The following is an 18,700-nucleotide window of genomic DNA, read 5'->3' as shown; positions in this document are numbered from 1 at the left end:
AATCTTCTTTAAGTATACTTTATTGATTATGCTGTTACAGTTGCCCCAATTTCTTTTCCCTTTGCTTCCCTCTACCCAGAAACGCCCCTCCCTCCAGTTGCCCCCCCCCCTTAGTTCATGTCTATGGGTTGTGCATATGAGTTCTTTGGCTTCACCCTTCCCTATATTATTCTTAAATTCCCCATCTGTTTTGTACCAGCCGATTATGCTTCTTAATCCCTGCACCATATCCCCATTTCTCCTCCTCTCCCCCCCCCCCCCCCAGCTGATAACCCTTCAAATGATCCCATACCTATGATTCTGTTCCTACTCTGGTTGTTTGCTTAGTTTGTTTCTGTTTTTTAGATTCAGTTGTTGATAGTCTGTTGCCCTTTTAATGTTCATAGTGTTGATCTTTTTCTTAAATAAGTCCCTTTAACATTTCATATAATAATGGCTTGATAATGAACTCCTTTAGTTTTACCTTGTCTGGGAAGCACTTTATCTGCCCTTCCATTCTAAATGATTGCTTTGCTGGATAGAGTGATCTTGGTTGTAGGTCCTTGCTTTTCATCACATTGAATACTTCTTGCCAGTCCCTTCTTGCCTGCAAAGTTTCTTTTGAGAAATCAGCTGATAGTCTTATAGACACCCCTTTGAAGGTAACTCTGTGCTTTTCTCTTGCTGCTTTTAAGATTCTCTCTTTATCTTGAACCCTTGGCATTTTAATTATGATGTGTTTTGATGTGGTCCTCTTTGGGTCTAGCTTGTTTGGGACTCTGTGCTTCCTGGACTTGTATGTCTATTTCCTTCGCCAAGTTTGGGAAGTCTTCCTTCATTTTTTTCACATAAGCTTTCAATTTCTTGCTCTTCTCCTTCTGGCGCCCCTATGATTTGGATGTTGTCATGTTTAAAGTTGTCCCAGAAGTTCCTAAGCTTCTCGTTTTTTTTTTTTTCAATTCTTGTTTCCTCATTCTGTACCAGTTGGCTGTTTATTTCTTCCTTATGTTCTAAATCATTGATTTGAACCCTGGTTTCCTTCCCTTCACCATTGGTTTTGTGTGGATTTTCCTTCATTTCACTTAGTATAGTCTTCACTTCTTCCCTTATGCATTTGTCATATCAAGCATATCTGTCAAGCCTGTGAGCATCTTTATCACCAGTGTTTTGAACGCTGCGTCTGTTAGGTTGTCTTATCTCCTCATTTGTTAGGTTGGCTATCTCCTTGTCGCTTAGTTATCCCACTGGAACCTGATCTGTTCCCTCTTTTGTGCCATACTTCTCTGTCTCCTCACCTTGACAGGCTCCTGTGTTTGCCTCTGTGTCTTAGGTAGAGCTGTCGCTCCTGCTGCATTGTAAGGGGCGGAGCCTTAGGGATTCGTCAGTACCAGGCAACCCGTTTCACCATGTTGTGGCACTGTATGTGGGGGAGGGGTCCGAGAGGGAACAATGCTGCTTGTTTAGCACTCGTCCCCTTTCCAGGCTCTTCTCCCACTTCTGTATGCGCCCCTCTAGTTGCTGCCCTGGCCGTCTTCCCAGAGTGGGTGGGTCTGCAGACGTTCTAGTACCATGGGAGCCTTTTAAACAAGCGGACTCTACTGAGAGACTGGCAGTTTCTGCCTCCACCTCAGCCTCCACTGGTTTGCAGTCAGGAGTAAAGAGGCTTTATTTTCCCTGGTGCTGGGACCATGAGCTGCGTGGCCGGGTCTGGTGCTGGGAGTGTTCCCCAGGTGTCCCTCCTGACTCTTTTTTTTAAAACATGTGACTGCATTTTCCACCAGCCCGCTGCTACCGCCGTTGTCACCCTGCATCCTCTCCGCCTTGGCTCTACCCGTCCTACCTGTCTGGATGAGTATTTCTTCTTTATATCTTTGTTTGTTGGACTTCCATGCAGCTTGATTTTCTGGAACTTCTGGTTGTCTCTAGTTTTGAGGTAGTTGTTTTCCTTCTTAGTTGTGGAGGGAGATGCAGTGCATCTGTCTAGGCCTTTGTCTTGGCCGGAAGTCCATGTGTGCTGTCTTTAGTGACTCCCTCAGGTCTCTCCTGTGCCTTGGGGAGTGGTATGATGGGGGAGGGGGAGGGCCCCAAGGACCCAAAAGTGCTCTCTCTCAGTGTTTCCGATTTGTTGCCATAAACCTTCCCTGGGTTTCCGTTTGGCCGTTGGCAGATCATCCTGGAAGTAAGGCCCTGTGATAGGAACCCTCCCCTTCCCACTATCCTTAGAATTAAGTAAGAATGGCTTGCACAAATCATTTAATTATGGCAAGAATTTTCATGACAATGACCTACATGGTGTTGGTCCTGAAAGACAGCAACCCAACACTACACCAAGAAGCCGCAGGTGCAGCTGTCCCTGCTGCCCTGGCCTCCCTGACGCCTGGTGCTCCTCCTCAGGGGGGCCTGTCTGCTAGCGCTTGAGGTCAGCGTCAGCTATGAGAGAGCATGGCTGAGGACGCGCACCGACCCACAAACCCCTGGTGCCTCTGAGCAGCGTTCAGACTGAGCCCTTGCAATGAGTTACATGAGCCCTTCGACGGGGCTAGCAGCAATCAAGCGTGCTCTTGCCCGCTGCCCTCCAAGGGAACACAGCTGTGGCTGCAAGCAAGAGGATGAGTAAGGCCTGGGCAAGGCCCAGAGCCAGAGACCCAGGCCCCAGGAGGGACAGGTCGACCCACTTCCAGATGTAGGTAAGGAAGAGGCCCAGGCCGCCGGCCAGCAGCACAGACGCCACCACCAGGAAGCCCACTGCCAGGCGCCACTCGCCCTTGCTGTTGCTGCAGTAGGCCTGCAGGAGAGGCAGGGGGGTGAAGAGCGTGAAGACCAGGGCCGTGTACACACTGAACCTGGCCAGGGCCAGGCCAGCCAAGGATACACCCAGGGCCTCCAGCTCAGGGAACCCGATGCAGTGCAGGGAGCCGGCCGTCTCGTTCCACAGGCAGAAGTTGTAGAAGCCGAGTCTCAGGTTGGGCAAGTCGATGAGGTTGCCGGCCTCACAGAGGAGAGCGTAGAACAGCAGACCGATGGTTGCCACGGCGAGGTTCATGATGCCCAGGAACAGCAGCTGGTCGCTGCGCCTTCGCCTTGAGATGAGCATCCTCTTTGCTTTGGCAGGGCCGCCCTCCTGGGGACCTGAGGGAAGTCACATCAGTGAGTGTCCTGCTCTCCCTCCACTTTCTTCACAAGCTCACACTCTCCCGCAATTCCACAAAAACCCGTGGCTAACTCCCAACCTCTCCCACTCCCCCGCCCCCGAGGAACCCGAGGCAACACATTGCCAGGACCCAGTCATCAGCCACCTATCTGGGCTGAGGTCAGGAGGACAGGCTGTCCCAGGCACCTTCAGGTTCCTCAGATGTGAAGCGTGGGCACCACAAGCCACTGCAGACATTTGGGACGGGGTGTCTCAGATCCTGTTGAGGGTGGGTTTGCCTAGGGTGAGGGACCAGGCTGCTATTGGGGACCTGAAGGAAGAGCCAGGTGCTGAGGGTCCTGGGGAGCCTTGGGACCCCCTTGGAGCCATAAGAATGCCATCACTGGGCCACAAACCAGTCAATCCAGAACTTCTGGGGTTGGGGCCAGGCACTGGTGTGCTCAGAAGCTCTGCAGCTCCTTCTATGGTGAGCAGGGCTGAGGGCCCCCAGGCCACCAGAGCTTACCCTACTGGGCTAAGACAGATAGATGCCGCCCGGTGAAGAAATCCCAGCCCTACTTTTAAAATGACTACAGTAATTTTTCCCAACACCAATAATATATGTTGATTATAAAAAATGTTGGAAAATATTTTTTTAAAGAAAAAATATATATTAAAAAAACTTTTCCCCCACCACATATGTAGAACCAGTATTAATCTACCAATGTTGTGCTTAGTGTATTTTTAAATAATCATACCACTGAAAAGAATGCTTTTCTCACTGGATATTGTAAACACTTTTCAAAGCTATTAAATATTCTTCAAAAACATGGTCAATGGACCCTGGCTGGTGTGGCTCAGTGTATTGAGTGCCAGCCTGCGAACCAAAGGGTCAGTGTTCTATTCCCAGTCAGGGCACAGGCCTGGGTCGCAGGCCGGGTCCCCAGTTGGGGGCGTGCAAGAGGCAACCACACACTGATGTTTCTCTCCCTTTCTCCCTCCCTTCTTCTCTCTAAAAGTAAATAAATAAAATATTTAAAAACAAACAAAACATGGCCAATGGTTGCACAGATTTACCCATTGGACGAATTGTTTCCATTTTTCACCATTATAATTGGTAGTCAAGGAAAGTGCTAGATCTGTGACTGCAATTGCGTCAAGGGGAGAAATATTAATACTCGAGTGATTTTATTGCATGCTGCCAAGTTGATCTACAGAAAACTCGTTAACTGTAGTATACAGTATCTCTCTCAACATTTTTGAAGAATCATTTTACTACATTTTTAATCAGAAGGACTTCTCCCAATTGGCATTTAAAAAAAATAGTCTGTACACTACACATTTATACATTTTCCACCACGGAACAAAATAGCCAATTACATGCTGAAATGCCTAGGCACCCAGTGTTGGGGCCAGAATGCAGAGGGGGTACTGTCAGTCACTTAACGCGGAGTGCCAGGTGGCGTCCAGCAGTGAAGTGAGTGGTAGCTGTGGGTGGCCCTGAGACACAGCCCTGGAGGTCAGCTTCTGAAGGGACCCTGTCGGAGGAATGGACACCTCTTCTTCCCTAGGGCTGACCACACCTCACATCTTTTCTTGGGAACAGAAAGGGACCAAATGGAACACCCCCCCCCCCAAAAAAAAACAAAAAAAAACAGTATAACGCAACAGGATGTGGGCCAGGCGGAGGGCAGGGCGGAGTCTCCATCCATGCAGCTGCTATAACAGAATGCCAGAGACTGGGCATCTTATAAAGAACAGGAATTTAGCCCTGGCTGTGTGGCTCCGTTGGAGCATTGTTCCATTCACTGAAGGGTTGTGGGTTCAATTTCTGGTCAGGGCACATACATAGGTCGTGGGTTTAATCCCTGGTCGGGGCGTGTACAGAAGGCAATTGGTGGACGTTTCTGTTTCTGTTTCTCTCTCTCTCTCTCTCTCTCTCCTCGCCCCTTTCTCTCTCAGGTGCGGATTTAAAACAAAAACAAAAACAGAAACTTATTCCTCACAGTTCTGGAAGCTGGACGTCCAACATCAAGGTGCCAACAGATTCAAGGTCTGGTGTGGTGCACTTCCTGGTTCACAGAGGACTCCCGTTGTGTCCCCACGTGGTTACAGAGGCAAGGGAGCTCCCTGAAGTCTTTACAAGAACATAGTTCCATTCCTGAAGGCTCCATCCTCATGACCTAGTCACCTCCCAAAGGCCCCACCCCCTCATGCCATCACTTTGGGGGCTAGGTTTCAACATGTGAATTTGGGGCGGAGGCGGGAGCCACAGACATTCAGTCTCTGGCAGGTGGCTCTGTTTGAGTGAGCACGCAGGAAATGGAAGTAAAGGTTTATCAGTGACTCCTTTGGCAGAGACCCAGGGATGTTGCCTGGGGTGAGGCAGATGCCTGTTAGGACAGAAGCATGAACCTGTGCACACAGTGAGGGCTTGAATCCCCGGCTCTGGCCACGGCTTCTCCCTCTGGGGAGCTGGGAGATGGAAGAGGGAGGGGCCCTCTCTGCAGAGGCCCTGGGAGCTCTCCTGCAGGCAATTATCTTCAGAGTCCTTGGAGGCTGAAGGTAGCTGGGACATTCCTGGAGCTAGGATGCTGGCTAGAAAAACATTTATCAGAAATGAAAGTGGAGTCTTTAGTCCCTGATTTATTAGACTGGTATAATGAGAAGTTTTAACCAGTTTCAGGCCCGGCAGGGGGAATATTCCCAATAGGGACATGTTTTGCATATGTAACAAATGTTTGGATAAGCCTCTATCTGCATTTTTCGTGGAGTTGGGTATTTCAGGGTGGAAAGTGGATTCCTAGGACCAGAACCCCTATGATTGAGCTGTAGGAAATACGGTTTGACTTGCCTCCGTGGCGCAAAAACCAACAGGTGGGGAGTTGCCTTTGTATAAAAGCTCCTTCTTAGTTCTCCTATATCAAGCCTGTACATTTGGGTTCAAAAAAATCATGATGAAGCATTTTTTACTTGAATACAGGGCTTGGTTGGAAAAGATTCACGTGACTTCTCAGGCAGATTGCATCAGCCACCTTCCACTGCAGGGCTGGCCTTTGTTTTCAACTTCCTCTTCTTCTCTCAACTGACCCTTAGGAGATTTTCAATAGAGTGAAAAAAGGAGTAAAAGTGGGGCCAAGAAGCCCTTGATCAGGTATGTGAGAAAGTGATAAAGGCCTTGGTTTCCTCTTGTCTTGTTCACTTCTATGCATGGAGAGTTCAGTCCCAACTCTGATGCCTGGTGCCTGGAACTTTCCACCATCTGGAGTGACTTTGAACTTGAACTTGAACTTGAAATTCTCTGGTGAGGCTGTGCTCCCTTTGGTCTTCCACTCTTGCTTTGCTTAGCCCAGCATCTGCTCGGGCTGTCGCCATTCCCGTCTGCCCAACTCCCAAAGTCATAACCTGTTTTCTGTCTAAATCCTACTCATTTACCCCCAGCTTCCCTGGGTTACCTCAGCCCGCGCTCTGCTTTAGCCGAAAGCTACAATAGAATATACGCTCCGCTCCCACCAGCTGTGATCTCTCCAAGGAACAATTTTCATCTGTTTTGCTTTCCATTTTCTCCCCAGAATGATGTCTGACACAAAGTAGGAACTCGTGTTTTGTTTTTTGGTTTGTTTTGAGGTTTTTTTGGAATGAATGAAAATGCCATGGGGCTGAGATGGCTCCTACGCACTTCCTATTGAGGATATGGACAGACTTCAGGAACTCGTGGACTGAGAGATTGGAGGCTCATCCTAGCTGCTGCTTCTAAATGTTTCGCAGTGACAGTCGGTAGACATTTGGTTGGAAAACCCCATGGCAGTCTTTCCCTCTGCTGTCCTAAGATGTCCTGGGAGCCTACCCTGGGTTTTCTTTGTGTGTGTGTGTGGGGGGGGGGGGGTGGCTTTTAACAATTGTAATGATCATGTTCTCACCACAATGAGTCTTTTAATTCCTTTTAATGATAAGCCTGCGCTTCCTTCAGCAGGCAGAAGGGACACTGCTGAGTTATTGTCGCCATTTTTAGTTGAACTTTTTCTGTTTATGATGAAGTAAATACATGCTGATGGTAGATAACTAGAAACATGTGAAACTATGGAGAAAACACTAAGTATCGTCTATAAGTTCGGTGTCGTAATAACCACTTTTAACAACACATTTCCTTCTTAATGTGGTTTTACATAGTTATTATGTATGTCTATATCTCCCTTCGTAAACGTCTTTATGGCCTATTTCCTTACCTCACTAGAAGTGTTTTCTAAATGATATTTTTAACGTCTGTATATAGCAGTTTCACAGTTTATAGTTTTTATATATTATGTTTTATGACATTACTTCATAATATAAATTATGCTACCGTGAGTATGTTTGTCCATCAGTTTATCCTTTGTGAACGAAAAAGGGGCTATGCTATAAGTCTGACAAGCTGGGGGGTGTGGGGGGGGGACGTGGCAGGCCTGACAAACAGTGACCCAAAGTAACCACATAGGAGGGTCTGATCACAAAGTCCTAACTGAGCAGGTCAGAGCGTCTAGTCACGTCCCAGGCCTATGGCTTCCTTAAGCAAAGGTCAAGCTAAGCTCTGCACACTGTTCTTATGCATCTAGAGTAACATGCCTTTGAAATGTCAGAGTAATTTTCTTTTCCTGACCCCTCGAAGGCACAACGGGGGCACCAAACCACCGGACCAGAGAGCCCCTCATTGCTACCTTGGTCCCCACGTACCACCCCTATGTGCTGTCAGTGTTATTAGCTGTCCGGTACCCACCAATGTAAAAGGAGCATGCATTTCTCCATATTGTCTTTTACACAGTCCTAGAGATTTCCCTGCTTTGCTTCCTTAGGGACAAGGCCACCTCCTGCTGTTACTGCTATGTCCCCACTCAGACCTCTCCTGCTCTGCTTCTTGCTCTCCCCCCCCCGCCCTCAGCTTCTGCTACAACGGCTTCCTCAGTATTTTCTAAAAGCTTTGGGCAAGCTCAGGGCTCTCCTGCCTGTCCTTCTGTCTCCCTGGAATGCTCTCCCATTAATTATACACCTCCTTCCCTCCCTCGCCTCCCTCGGGTCTCTGCCCAAAGGTCCCTTTCTCAGTCAGGACACCCCTGGTCAGCATTTTAAAACTGTAACAGCCCCTCCGCAGCCCCCAGGCAATCCCCATGTCCCCTTCTGCTCTTCACAGCATTTTCGCCATCTAACACTCCATGTTATTTAGTCCCCCCCCCCAACAGAGTGGAAACCCCACGAGGACAAGGCTTTATAGTCTGTTACTCGTTTTTATGTATCTATGGCAGGCTACCTGTCTGTCAATCTATTACCTCTCCTCTGTCAACAATCCATCTTTTTTTCACTGTCATACCACCCAACTCCCAGGACTACCTGGTACGTAGCAGGCACTCAATAAATATCTACGGAATGCCATGTAAGCGACCGAATGAGTGTCAGTAATGGCACGTAGCACTTCTCCGAAGTGCCTCTCTTCGTTTATTGATTTAATTTTTATCTGCTTCTCTGTCCCGGTCCTTCTACTTCTGGCCCTCCTCTCTTTATCTTTTTATTCTACCCGTTTTCTAAAAGTAAGTTTTCCACAAATTTCTCCTCTCTTTCTCTGATATGTCATCTAAGCCTGAGGCTTCAAGAGTTGAACACTGAGACCATTTGAGAGGAAAGACACGTGATGTGGTGACAGCCGAGGTCAAGGGTGACCTGCCACCCCCCGGAGTAGTCTCACTGTGGCCTTGAGGATGGCCTGCTAGAGTTTGTGTGCAAGATGTCACACATTTTGCAAATATTGCAGAACAGAAACTTGAAAGATAAAAAAAAAAAAAGGTTATTGGATTGTTATCAGTCACAGTTTCATCTCCTGGCCTTTCTTTTCATTAATGATGTGAGAAAGCTGTACGGGACCACAGAGGGAAAAATGTTGTTCGAGAATTCTCTTTGATCAGTGGAAGGGGTTGAAGAAGAAATCTAGTTTGATGGAGGGCTGATAGATAATTAAAAACAGACCTCAATATCTCTGGAACATTTACTCTGTGCCAGGCCCTGTGCTAGGCACTTAGTGGGTACTACCTTTTTTTATGTTCTCTCAACAACCCTATGGGAGCAGATCTGCTATTAGTATCTCCATTTTCCAGAGCAGAAACTGAAGCTTAGTGAGGAACAGGAACTTCCCCAAGTTCTCGCAACCAGTGCACGGTGAAGTCAGGCAGGATCGTTATAACCAGGGTAAGAACCTGCCTCTATCGGAGCATAAGCCTCCTGAGGTGAGCATTACTGCCATTATCATTAGACAGTGTGGAGTAATGGTTTGGGCGTAGGCTCTGAAGCTGTGTGTCCTAGGTTCAAATCTCAGCTCTGCCACTTACAAGCTATATGACCTTAGTTAGTTAACATCTCTCTGCCTAGTGTTCTCATATGTAAAATGGGTGGAAGAATAAAACTTATTTGGTAGATGTTATACCAAAATTAAATTCAATGAGGTAAGTTAAATACAGCACATGGACCGTTACCTAGTAAGTACTACTTAAATTATCAAGGAGAGGAAAGGGAAGCTCAGGCAAGTGAAGCCCGGGGTCGCACAGCCAGTCAGGGGTGAAATCCTAGAGGGAGGAAAATGGTGTTGGAGTTCTTCAACAGAGCTCCGCTGGAGGAGCCTGCAGAGGCAGCTGATCTCACTGATGCTTGGTGACGAGGATGCTGGGACACAGCTGTCACATAGAAACACGGTGGTTAAGAGCATGGACCTTAGCCCTGGCCAGCGTGGCTCAGTTGGCTGGAACACTGCCCTTATGGCAAAAGGTTTCTGGTTCAACTCCTGGGCAAGGCACATACCTAGGTTGTGCATTTGATCCCTGTCCGGAGGTAACCAATTGATGTTTCTTTCTCACACTGATATTTCTCACTCTTGCTGTCTCCCTTCCTCTCTCTCTAAAATTAATTTTTAAAAAATAAAAATGAAAAAAAGAGCATGCACCTTAGAGCTCGACCACCTGGGATCCTAAGGCTGTTCTGTCCCTCCCTGGTTACGTGACCTTGGCCATATCATGTAGCGTCCCGTTCCTACACCCTCTCTCGTCATGCTGTGTCCAACTGAAGCGAGTCAGTTTTAGCCACGCCAACAGACTGGTACCTGCAGCTACTCGAAAGAGGCTGAGGAGTCTGCGATCCCAGGAGAGCGAAGGGAACTGGGGCAGGAGCAAGGGCCCCGAGTGTCCCATGAGCAGAGAGAGAAGCGAGGCCCAGGAAGAAAATATGAACAGAAGAAAGCCAGAAAAATAGAATCTGACAGGGTGCCGGGCCAGGTTGAGCGTACGGGACCACCCTGCATGGTTTTGGGAATTACAACCCAGCCATAAGCTAGACCCCTCTGGGAGGCCTATAAGTCTTGACCAGAAGACTGGGAAGGCTGGTGACAGACATGACCAGAAAGCCCATTCAGGGGGCCCCCGTGGGAACTGGATATAAGGAGTGCATATTGTGCTTTGAAGCTTGCTCTGTTCTTCTCGTCTCTGAAGTTAGCTATAGGCCTTGTGTGACATCAAGTACCCAGAAGGCATATAAAGGTTTGCACCTGATGTCCCCATAGTGCCAGATTGTTTAACAGGCCGTGACCCAGAATGCTCCCTGTGTTTCTTACATTGTTATTGGTAATCAGTGATTGTTAAGCATTTGAAATTGATTGATAACTTGTGTATCCTGACTCTGTATCCCCTGGTACCCTCCTCAATAAAAGGCCCTTAGAAGGCATGATCAGGGCTCTTCTCCCCTAGAGAGATCAGCCACCTTTCCTCCTCCCAGACAAAATACAGTGTTTGGGTTACTTATTGTCTCTCATCTGCGATCCTGAGACCACAGCTGGACAGTGAGTTTCCACCGAGCCGGGGGCATTAGGGGTGGCCCGCTTCAGTTGAAGGCCCGCTGCTTACTTGTCAGAGGCGGCCACCAGCTCTGACTCGGGGCTCTCTGGCTCTTTAGGAGCAGTGTGTTCGTGCTCTGTGTGTGGCTCTGACAAAAGCAAGAAGGCAAGAAGAAAGACAACTGTGTCTTATTTCCTTTGGCAGAAATATGAGCCTGGATTCTTTTTGCAAAACTGGGCCGCAGCAGAGTTTCCCGAATGTGTTCGGGGGAAGAGCACCCCGGGTTTCCCAGAATGCACTGAGTGGCCAGGCCTTCCACCAGCTCTTTATGAAACGCTGTGATGTGTGGACTGACTTCATTCTCCCATGTAAATAAAAACAGCTTTACCAGCTGAAACATGGCACCATGAGACTACAGCATGGGTCCCCGCCCACACACACATACAACAAGCTACTAACATAGGCTGTTCCAATGATTCCACTAATGTTAACTTGCTCTTTGTTCACTTGTTTGTTATTTATTAGCATTTGGCTAGCACATGATCCAGCTAGCAACAAAGATAAAAAAGAATTTAGAGGGACCAAAAAAAAGAAATCCTTAAAACATTAGACAATGCCTGTATCTTGAAATTATCCTCATTTGTCCTTATTGGTGGGACTCCACAGTCACGTTTATGGGAGGCCAAGATTCACAGGGTGCAAAGCAGAGTTGAAAACAAACGGTCCTCGGAACGAGGGATTCCCTTGGGCTGTGAACCCGGTTCTGCTGCCCCAGCCCTCTCTCCTACAAGCCCGACGGAGACTCCCATTCCCCCTTCTACTGATGATCCAGGATTTCATCTGGTGGCTCCATCAGTGACGCATTTTGGATGATTCCCTGAGTCACAGGCCGGGGAAATCAGTAATACCCTGAGCAAATCGGGTACCTGCCTTCATTGGGCTTGTACTCTAGTTGGGGAGACAAACACCGAACACATATATTTTGTAAAAAGATAATTATAACTTTGGAAAGAGCTTGAGAAGGAAATGAACAGGATGAAGTGGAGGAGAGAAGCTGGCAGGAGGCAGTGGGGAGTCTAGTTCAGGGGGTCAGGGAAGGCCTGTCTGCGAAGGAGCCATTTGGTTTGGGGCCCGAGGGGTGTGCAAGGCCATCTCTGGGCTGGGCCCAGGGAAGAGCCTTCTGGAAGGAGAACACAATGGTTATAACAAGCCATTGGGAGAGGAAGACTAGAGTGGCTGCAACTTGGTGACTAAGAAGAGGGGACGAGATGAAGCTGGACAGGTGAGTTGGGACCCAGATCCCCAAGGGCACTGTAGGCCAAGGTGAGAGGTTTGGGGGTGTCCTTCTAACTGCATGCTCCATCATCCAGCATAAGGGGATAGGTCCCCAGGTGGTGGAGCCGAAAGTGCAGAGGCAGACGAGTGGGAGAGGCATGAAGCAACGCCAGGTATTATTCAGGACCAGGCTGCCCACCAGCCCTGTGGTGAAGCCCAACGCCTGTTCGTGCACTTTGTACCTATCAGTCAAAGAAAAGTAGAGACAAAGGCAAAGAAGAATAGACTGTTACTGAGATCTCCACCTTAAGTTTTGCAGAAGGTCCTTGTGAGAGTTGGCTGGAAGGAAGGCTAAGTTTTTCATGAAGGTCACCTCCACCCCCACCCCCAAAGAGAATGTTGTGTGGTTCTTACGTGCAAGCTTCTAATGCATGTGACATGACTTTTAAACATGGCAAAATAACTCAAAGTGAGAAAATCACAGACACATCAGTAGCAGGTGCTAAGGAGTATCCCCCCTCTATCCCACATGCCAGCATTGGGGAACCTCAGAAAGCTCCTTTCCCTGGTTACTCCCCGGACTGGCTTTGTGGTGGGCAGGATGGCTGTTCCTCCTTATCCTCTGCCGTGCCAGGACTTTGCTGTTAGTACCCCGCCTCCCTACTGCTGCCAAGTGGACAAAACATATCTGTCCCCACAGAAGCGCTGGGAACCTGGGGGTCACCTCCCAAAGTCCTTTGAGGTCTGGGTTCGGGCTGATGGAGTTAATTCATCTATCAGGACCCACAAAGGGGAGACTGCCCCAGTGGCCTGGCCGTGTCACAAACCTAAACCGAGGCCAGCCTGCGTGAATGGGAAACCCGTCACAGAAACCTCACATACACCAAAATCACAGTCCTCCCACCCAGCTTTAGCTCGCTTACCTGACCCTAGGAAACAGGTCCTCTGACCTTGTAAGAAAATCCCCACCTCTCAGCCAATCCTGCGCTCCTTCTGTGTTACCTCTTCTAATGCCATGAAGCTCGCTCCTGCCTACAGTACCTCCGGGAGGCGCTCTGCTGCTTGTGAGGCGCTGGGTACCCCCAACTCATGCATTGTTTTCCCTTGAATAAAGCGATGAGTAACCTGGTTACTAAACTGTTCTAGTTTTGTCATTTGACAGGGCTGAGGAAAGCCAAGGCAGCGGGAGCCCAGGGGTACAAGCCCTGCAAAAGCTTGCTTGCTAATGAGAACATACTATCCATGTATCTGAAGACTAAGCTTCCAAAACACTTGCTGTATTTATTAATTCACTTGAAGATGTATTACCTGGAGGCCAATGGCAGGCTAGAGTCACTGAATGGCAGACTCCAGCTCCCAGGTGGATTTCTAAATAACTGGAGGGGAAATTGGGGTTAAATAAAACCAAATGATACGAGTACTGGGCAGACTGCTCGAGAGAGCAAGTGTCTCAGAAAGCCATATATATGAAGTTAATACATGATAAAAATGGCATTATAATTTAGTGGAAGAATGGTTGTTGTTGTTTTTTTTAATTACTGCTGGAGCAATTAGTTGACTGGAAACAAAACTATTCTAGGTCTTTGCCTCACTCACTCCACATGCCAAAATAATTGTACATGGATCCAATAATAAAATGTAGTGAACAGACAAAAAAAAATCTAGAAACAGGTAAATATGTGATTTATGAGTGAGAAAGAACACTCTGAGCTTAAAAGCAAATTGAAAGCACAAAGAAAAATTGTATGGATTTAACTACTTAAAAAGTACACTTCTATACAACAGAACAACATAAATAAAAGTAAAAGTCAATGAGCATGAAAAATATCTGCAACAAATATGAAATGATTAATATACCTAATATATAAAATGTTCATGCAAACAGATAAAGACGTTTGCCCCCATCAAAGTAGACAAGGGATACGAAGAGATATTTCATAACAGAAGGAATGTGAAATAGTAGTTCACTGTAGAAAACTCTTTTCCCTTCCCTGTCCTCTCCACCCAAAGCGGGGGGCAATTCTCTGGATGTCCCACAATTTAACTTAATTCTGACACTACCTACCTGGCGATAGTAGCAGACCCCACAAGTTATGGACTCAGTTCCACAAGAACCATTTTCCACTTCAGATGTTACGCTCAAGTCTAGATCGTCCCCTGTACTTTAATTTGGAGGCTCCCATGACCCCCACCTTGGGTTTGATGAGTTTGCTGAGTGACTCAGAGAACTCCAGAAAACAGATTACTTAGTAGATTACTGGTTTATTATATAAGGACACAACTCAGGACCAGCCCATGCAGAAGATGCCTAGGGTGAAGTAGGGGGCGAAAGGGGAACAGAGCTTCCGTGCCTCAATGGCTTCCCACCCTCCCAGCACCTCCACGCGTTCACCAGCCAGGAGCTCTTGACGCCTGTACTTCAGGGATTTTTATGAGGGTTTCATTCCATAGGTATGATTGGTCACATCATTGGCCATTGGTGATGGTCTCAATCTCCAGTCACTCGCAGCTCCCTAGAGGTTGGGGGCGGGGCTCCAAGGTCTAACCTTCTAATCATGTGTGTGTTTTCCATGGCAACCTTAGGGACTTTCCCGAAGTCTCTGCATTTACTCAAATGTGCTTAAAAGGGCTTGCTGTGGGTAAGCCAGACACTTTTGTCTGCATTATCACTTGGGAAATTCCAAAGGTTTTTAGGAATTCTATACCAGAAATGGGGACAAAGAACAAATATGTATTTATTAGAAATCACTGTATCCCATTAACTAACATTAAAAAGTTAATACTTCAGGTAATGAAATCAAAGATACGCCAGAGAAAATAACCTATGAGCTTCATCAAAACTCCCAACAGTGGATGTGAAAATTCTTACAAACTTTCTGGAAAGCAATGTGGCAATATGCATTAAAAATCCTAAAAACAGTCACATCTTTTGGCCAAGTAATTTTATCTTAAGGCAGCAATCAGAAATGAGATCAATGACTCCTATACAGGGAAGGTTCAACACGGTATTTCTCTGACAAAAAAATGGAAAGCAACTTGAATGCCCTGCATCAGAATTAAATTAAGACATATGGAGATGATGAAACTCTATGCAGCCCTTAGCAAAACCAGGTCTGAAGTCACTCTGCCCCGTACGGACTGCAAGACAGACGCTAAGGAAATAGTCTAAAACGTTAATGTCAGCCTTCGTATCTCTGGATAGCATCATTATGGGCAATTGTTCTCCACTTTTTGCATTACAAATATTTCCAAAATTATGTGTTCTAGTTATGAAAAAGTGAAGTGATAAAACAACCTTAGCAATTAGATCAAGCAGGGAGTAAGCTGGGAAGAACGCTGAGAAAGGGGAATACGTGCAAACTGAGAGGAGGATGTCACATCAACGCATGCCTGAGACCCAGGACTTCAGGAGGGGTGGGGTACAGGGAGAAAAGACTAACAAATGCCATCAGTTGTCATGAGGGAAGAAGGAAAGAAGGGGCCACGTATATGCGTGTACTTTTCTTCCGTTCTCAAAGAAGCCTTTGCTCTGACAGGTGAAGAAGCGTACTGAAAATTATCAGGGCGACAGCCCGTATTAGAAAAAAGAAAACCTTTATAGATATGCACCGACACCTGATACCCTGTCATGAATTTCTATCGGGGTGTGAGAAGCAATAAAGTCTAATAACATTTGCACTGAAAATCTCTTAGCCCCTCTGATATTCTTTCTGAGTCAAGAACACAGGTCTTTCTGACCCTCTGAGTCCACAGCGAGCATTTTTAGGATCTCCAGTGTTACTGTAGCTACCTGTGAGGTACAGGACTGCGAGTCGGTGATCTGCTTTGGTCTATTTGTGATGAACAAGCCACCTCACAAGCCACTGAGGTTCATGCAGACCTTCTGCAAGACCCTGCTGCCCACCGTTAACCCTGGACGCTTCTTACCACTTTGGAACTGAGGGGAGGGAAGGAGGACAGAGAGTTGGGTGGAGATGATACAGTGGGAGGAAGGTCACAGACCCCAACCACTGATCATTTTCCCATGCTCACTGCTGGAATGCCAAAGGTCTCCAAAGAAAACAAACTCTTCTTAGGGAGTGGCTGGCTTTGGGCAACAGTGTAGCAGGTTACTTACTGGAGAAGGAAGATGCAGAATCTACAGAAACACTCACAGAAAGGAGGAGCAGGAGCTCAGGTCCGGTTGATTGTTCTTTCTCGCTGGCTGGCTGATGTCAGGTGGCAGAAACACGGTGGTGGAGAAGCGAATGGCAGACCCAGGCCGTGTGCGACCTGCCTGCATGTGCCTTACTGTGAAAGTAAAGAACTCTCAGAACTCTGCAGCATTTATTGCTGAGGTCACCGGTCAGCTGATTTCACTTTCGTTTCTTCCTGGTGCTGGGGAGACTTCTGATAAAGCAGGCTTATAAACATTGTTGTTCTGCACCCGATCACGTACCAGCCAACCGGTTGAAAAACCAGGCGTCTTGATTATACAACACTACATTGCCGGGCAAAAAGGTGGCCAAGAGGCTCCCAAACCTGCCTGTGATTTAAACTGCAAGGTAAACACAACCTAGAATTCTACTCAGAAAGAAACTTTCAGTTTATTTGGTCCAAGCTCCAGGGCCAGGGTGTTCCCTACTTTTCAAAAACCAGCTTTGTAGGATAACGACCCCTCTGAACGCTGCATTCTCATGAGGTTGTTTAGGCGCAATCCGGAGCAGCTGGAACATCTCTCATTTCAAAATGAGCGAACGAGGCTTTATTTTTGTAACCACGGAGTCTCCTCGCCACAGTTTAAAACTGCTTACTTTGCTCACATGACCAACTGGAAATTCTGAGCTGCGGTTAAGCTTGCGTACGTCAGTAGACAGCTACAGAGAAAGTGGCTCAATCCTTCAGGGTTTCTCTTCCCCTCTCCCCAGATGAGTTCACTAATCTGCTACATATTCCCCCATTGCAGTTCTTTTAAACTCAAACCCTAGAAACAGGTGTTGCGACCAAAGAGAAAGGCATCTGAGATCAGCAAATTATTACCCTCTCTGAGCAACAGTTTCTCATCTGATAAGTGAAAGCAAAACCTATACCTGGCGTGGCTGTTGTGGAAATGGGAGCTAATGAGCCTGCTTAGTCCAGTACTGGGCACATACTGATGGGGGGCTCAAATGGAAAATTTTAGTTTCCAGTAACAGCTGATGAGCTTAGTAATCAATGTATGTAAAAAGCCATGGTTTCAGGAACTGGAGGTAGGACCCACCTGACTCCAGGAGAGACCATAAGCAGTTCCACCTTTGAGCCGCAGGAGGACTGCAAGGTGACCACTGCCCAGGGCACAAAGATCATAGCCCAGGGCACAGGGACCACTGCCCAGGGGACAGATGAAAGAACACTGCAGCTTTTATCTAATTAACCTTTTCCCTGAATTCCAACCCCCTTACCTACTCTTCTTCTTATAAAAGGGCCCATTTTATACTGGAATTTAAGAGTCTATTAGGGCACAAACCTGCTGTCTTCTCAGATCGATGACCTTCTGAATAAAACACCCATAAAGATTCAATCTGTCTTGGCTTATTGGGTCTGGTAGGTGACAGGCAGCAGGAGCACCGGCTTTTCCGGTTTCAATAGAAGTGGTAGCTGTCATGATTAAAAGCAAAATTCCTAAATATCCAGGTTAGCCTCCATAATAATTGTGTCTTCAAGGCAGAGACAACATGAACATTCTGGCATTGATATAAACTAGTTACTCTGCAAACAGAATACTGCTGAGTGAAGAGACACAAAACGGAAGAGATAGAAATGTCTATTTTAAAACTATTCCAAGTTATTACGCATATTAGTTTTCCAAGAGTCAAGCAGTCTTCAAAACTTGTTACGAAAAAAAGCCATCTCACACTCTGCCTCCCTGCGTCTCCAGGGGCAAGCACTTCCACCCGTTTTAGCGGATTCTTTAGGTATTCACCTTAATTCTCTACATAACGTGCTTATATTGGTACTTCTTGATTTTTCAAGTTTCAGATAATCCATTGAGTCTCAACTATAGAAGACGAAGATTTAGCTTTCTTCTTCCTCCCTCCACGTTAGTCCTATCTCCCTCCTCCTTCCAAACTGGTTACAATTTTGCGTAAATCAATGCTCAGTGTCTACAATACTGCAACCATGTAAATGCCACGGACAGGGCCTGAGCCATGTAAAAAAGTGTGATTTCTTTTTTCTTTCCTGCATGACTTTTTGTCTTCCTTGGAGATAAGCGCCTTAATTTGTTTGTTTGTTTGACTTTTCAATGTATTTAACACGAGTCCAAACCTCAAATCTTTATCAAATCTTTTTTTCAAGAAATTTGTATGCATAGTTTCTGACCTCTTCCTGAGAAAGGTTGCTCCGGTCTGGGCTGAGGGCCGTGCCGCCTGACACACAGCTGCCCCCCGGGAATCTCACATCACTGCCACCGTCCTGGGACCCCCTTTGCCCGTATCCTGTGAGGGATCTCCTATTT

The 18,700-nt window shown here is 47.0% G+C and overlaps 1 protein-coding gene across 1 annotated transcript; it reads right to left on the bottom strand.

The window, feature by feature from the left end:
* Window positions 1-1,247: 1,247 nt before the first annotated feature.
* Window positions 1,248-17,010, bottom strand: TMEM140 (transmembrane protein 140). The gene is made up of 2 exons (XM_090286809.1): window positions 16,380-17,010; window positions 1,248-3,108 (listed from the first exon to the last, which is right to left on the bottom strand). Exon 2 carries the CDS (start codon window positions 3,071-3,073, stop codon window positions 2,519-2,521), a length of 555 nt encoding a protein of 184 aa, XP_090142935.1. The 5' UTR covers window positions 3,074-3,108; window positions 16,380-17,010; the 3' UTR covers window positions 1,248-2,518.
* Between the last annotated feature and the right edge of the window lie 1,690 nt (window positions 17,011-18,700).

Source organism: Furipterus horrens, unplaced genomic scaffold (genome assembly GCF_987537825.1).
Source record: "Furipterus horrens unplaced genomic scaffold, mFurHor1.1.pri manual_scaffold_9, whole genome shotgun sequence".
NCBI classification, from domain to species: Eukaryota; Metazoa; Chordata; class Mammalia; order Chiroptera; family Furipteridae; genus Furipterus; species Furipterus horrens.
The sequence above is the reverse complement of the archived record's forward strand: the minus strand, read 5'-3'. Positions and strand labels throughout refer to the sequence as shown.

What these genes read in the sequence shown, in the direction of transcription:
- TMEM140 (XM_090286809.1), bottom strand. Translation starts at nt 3,073, where the DNA reads ATGCTCATCTCAAGGCGAAGGCGCAGCGACCAGCTGCTGTTCCTGGGC.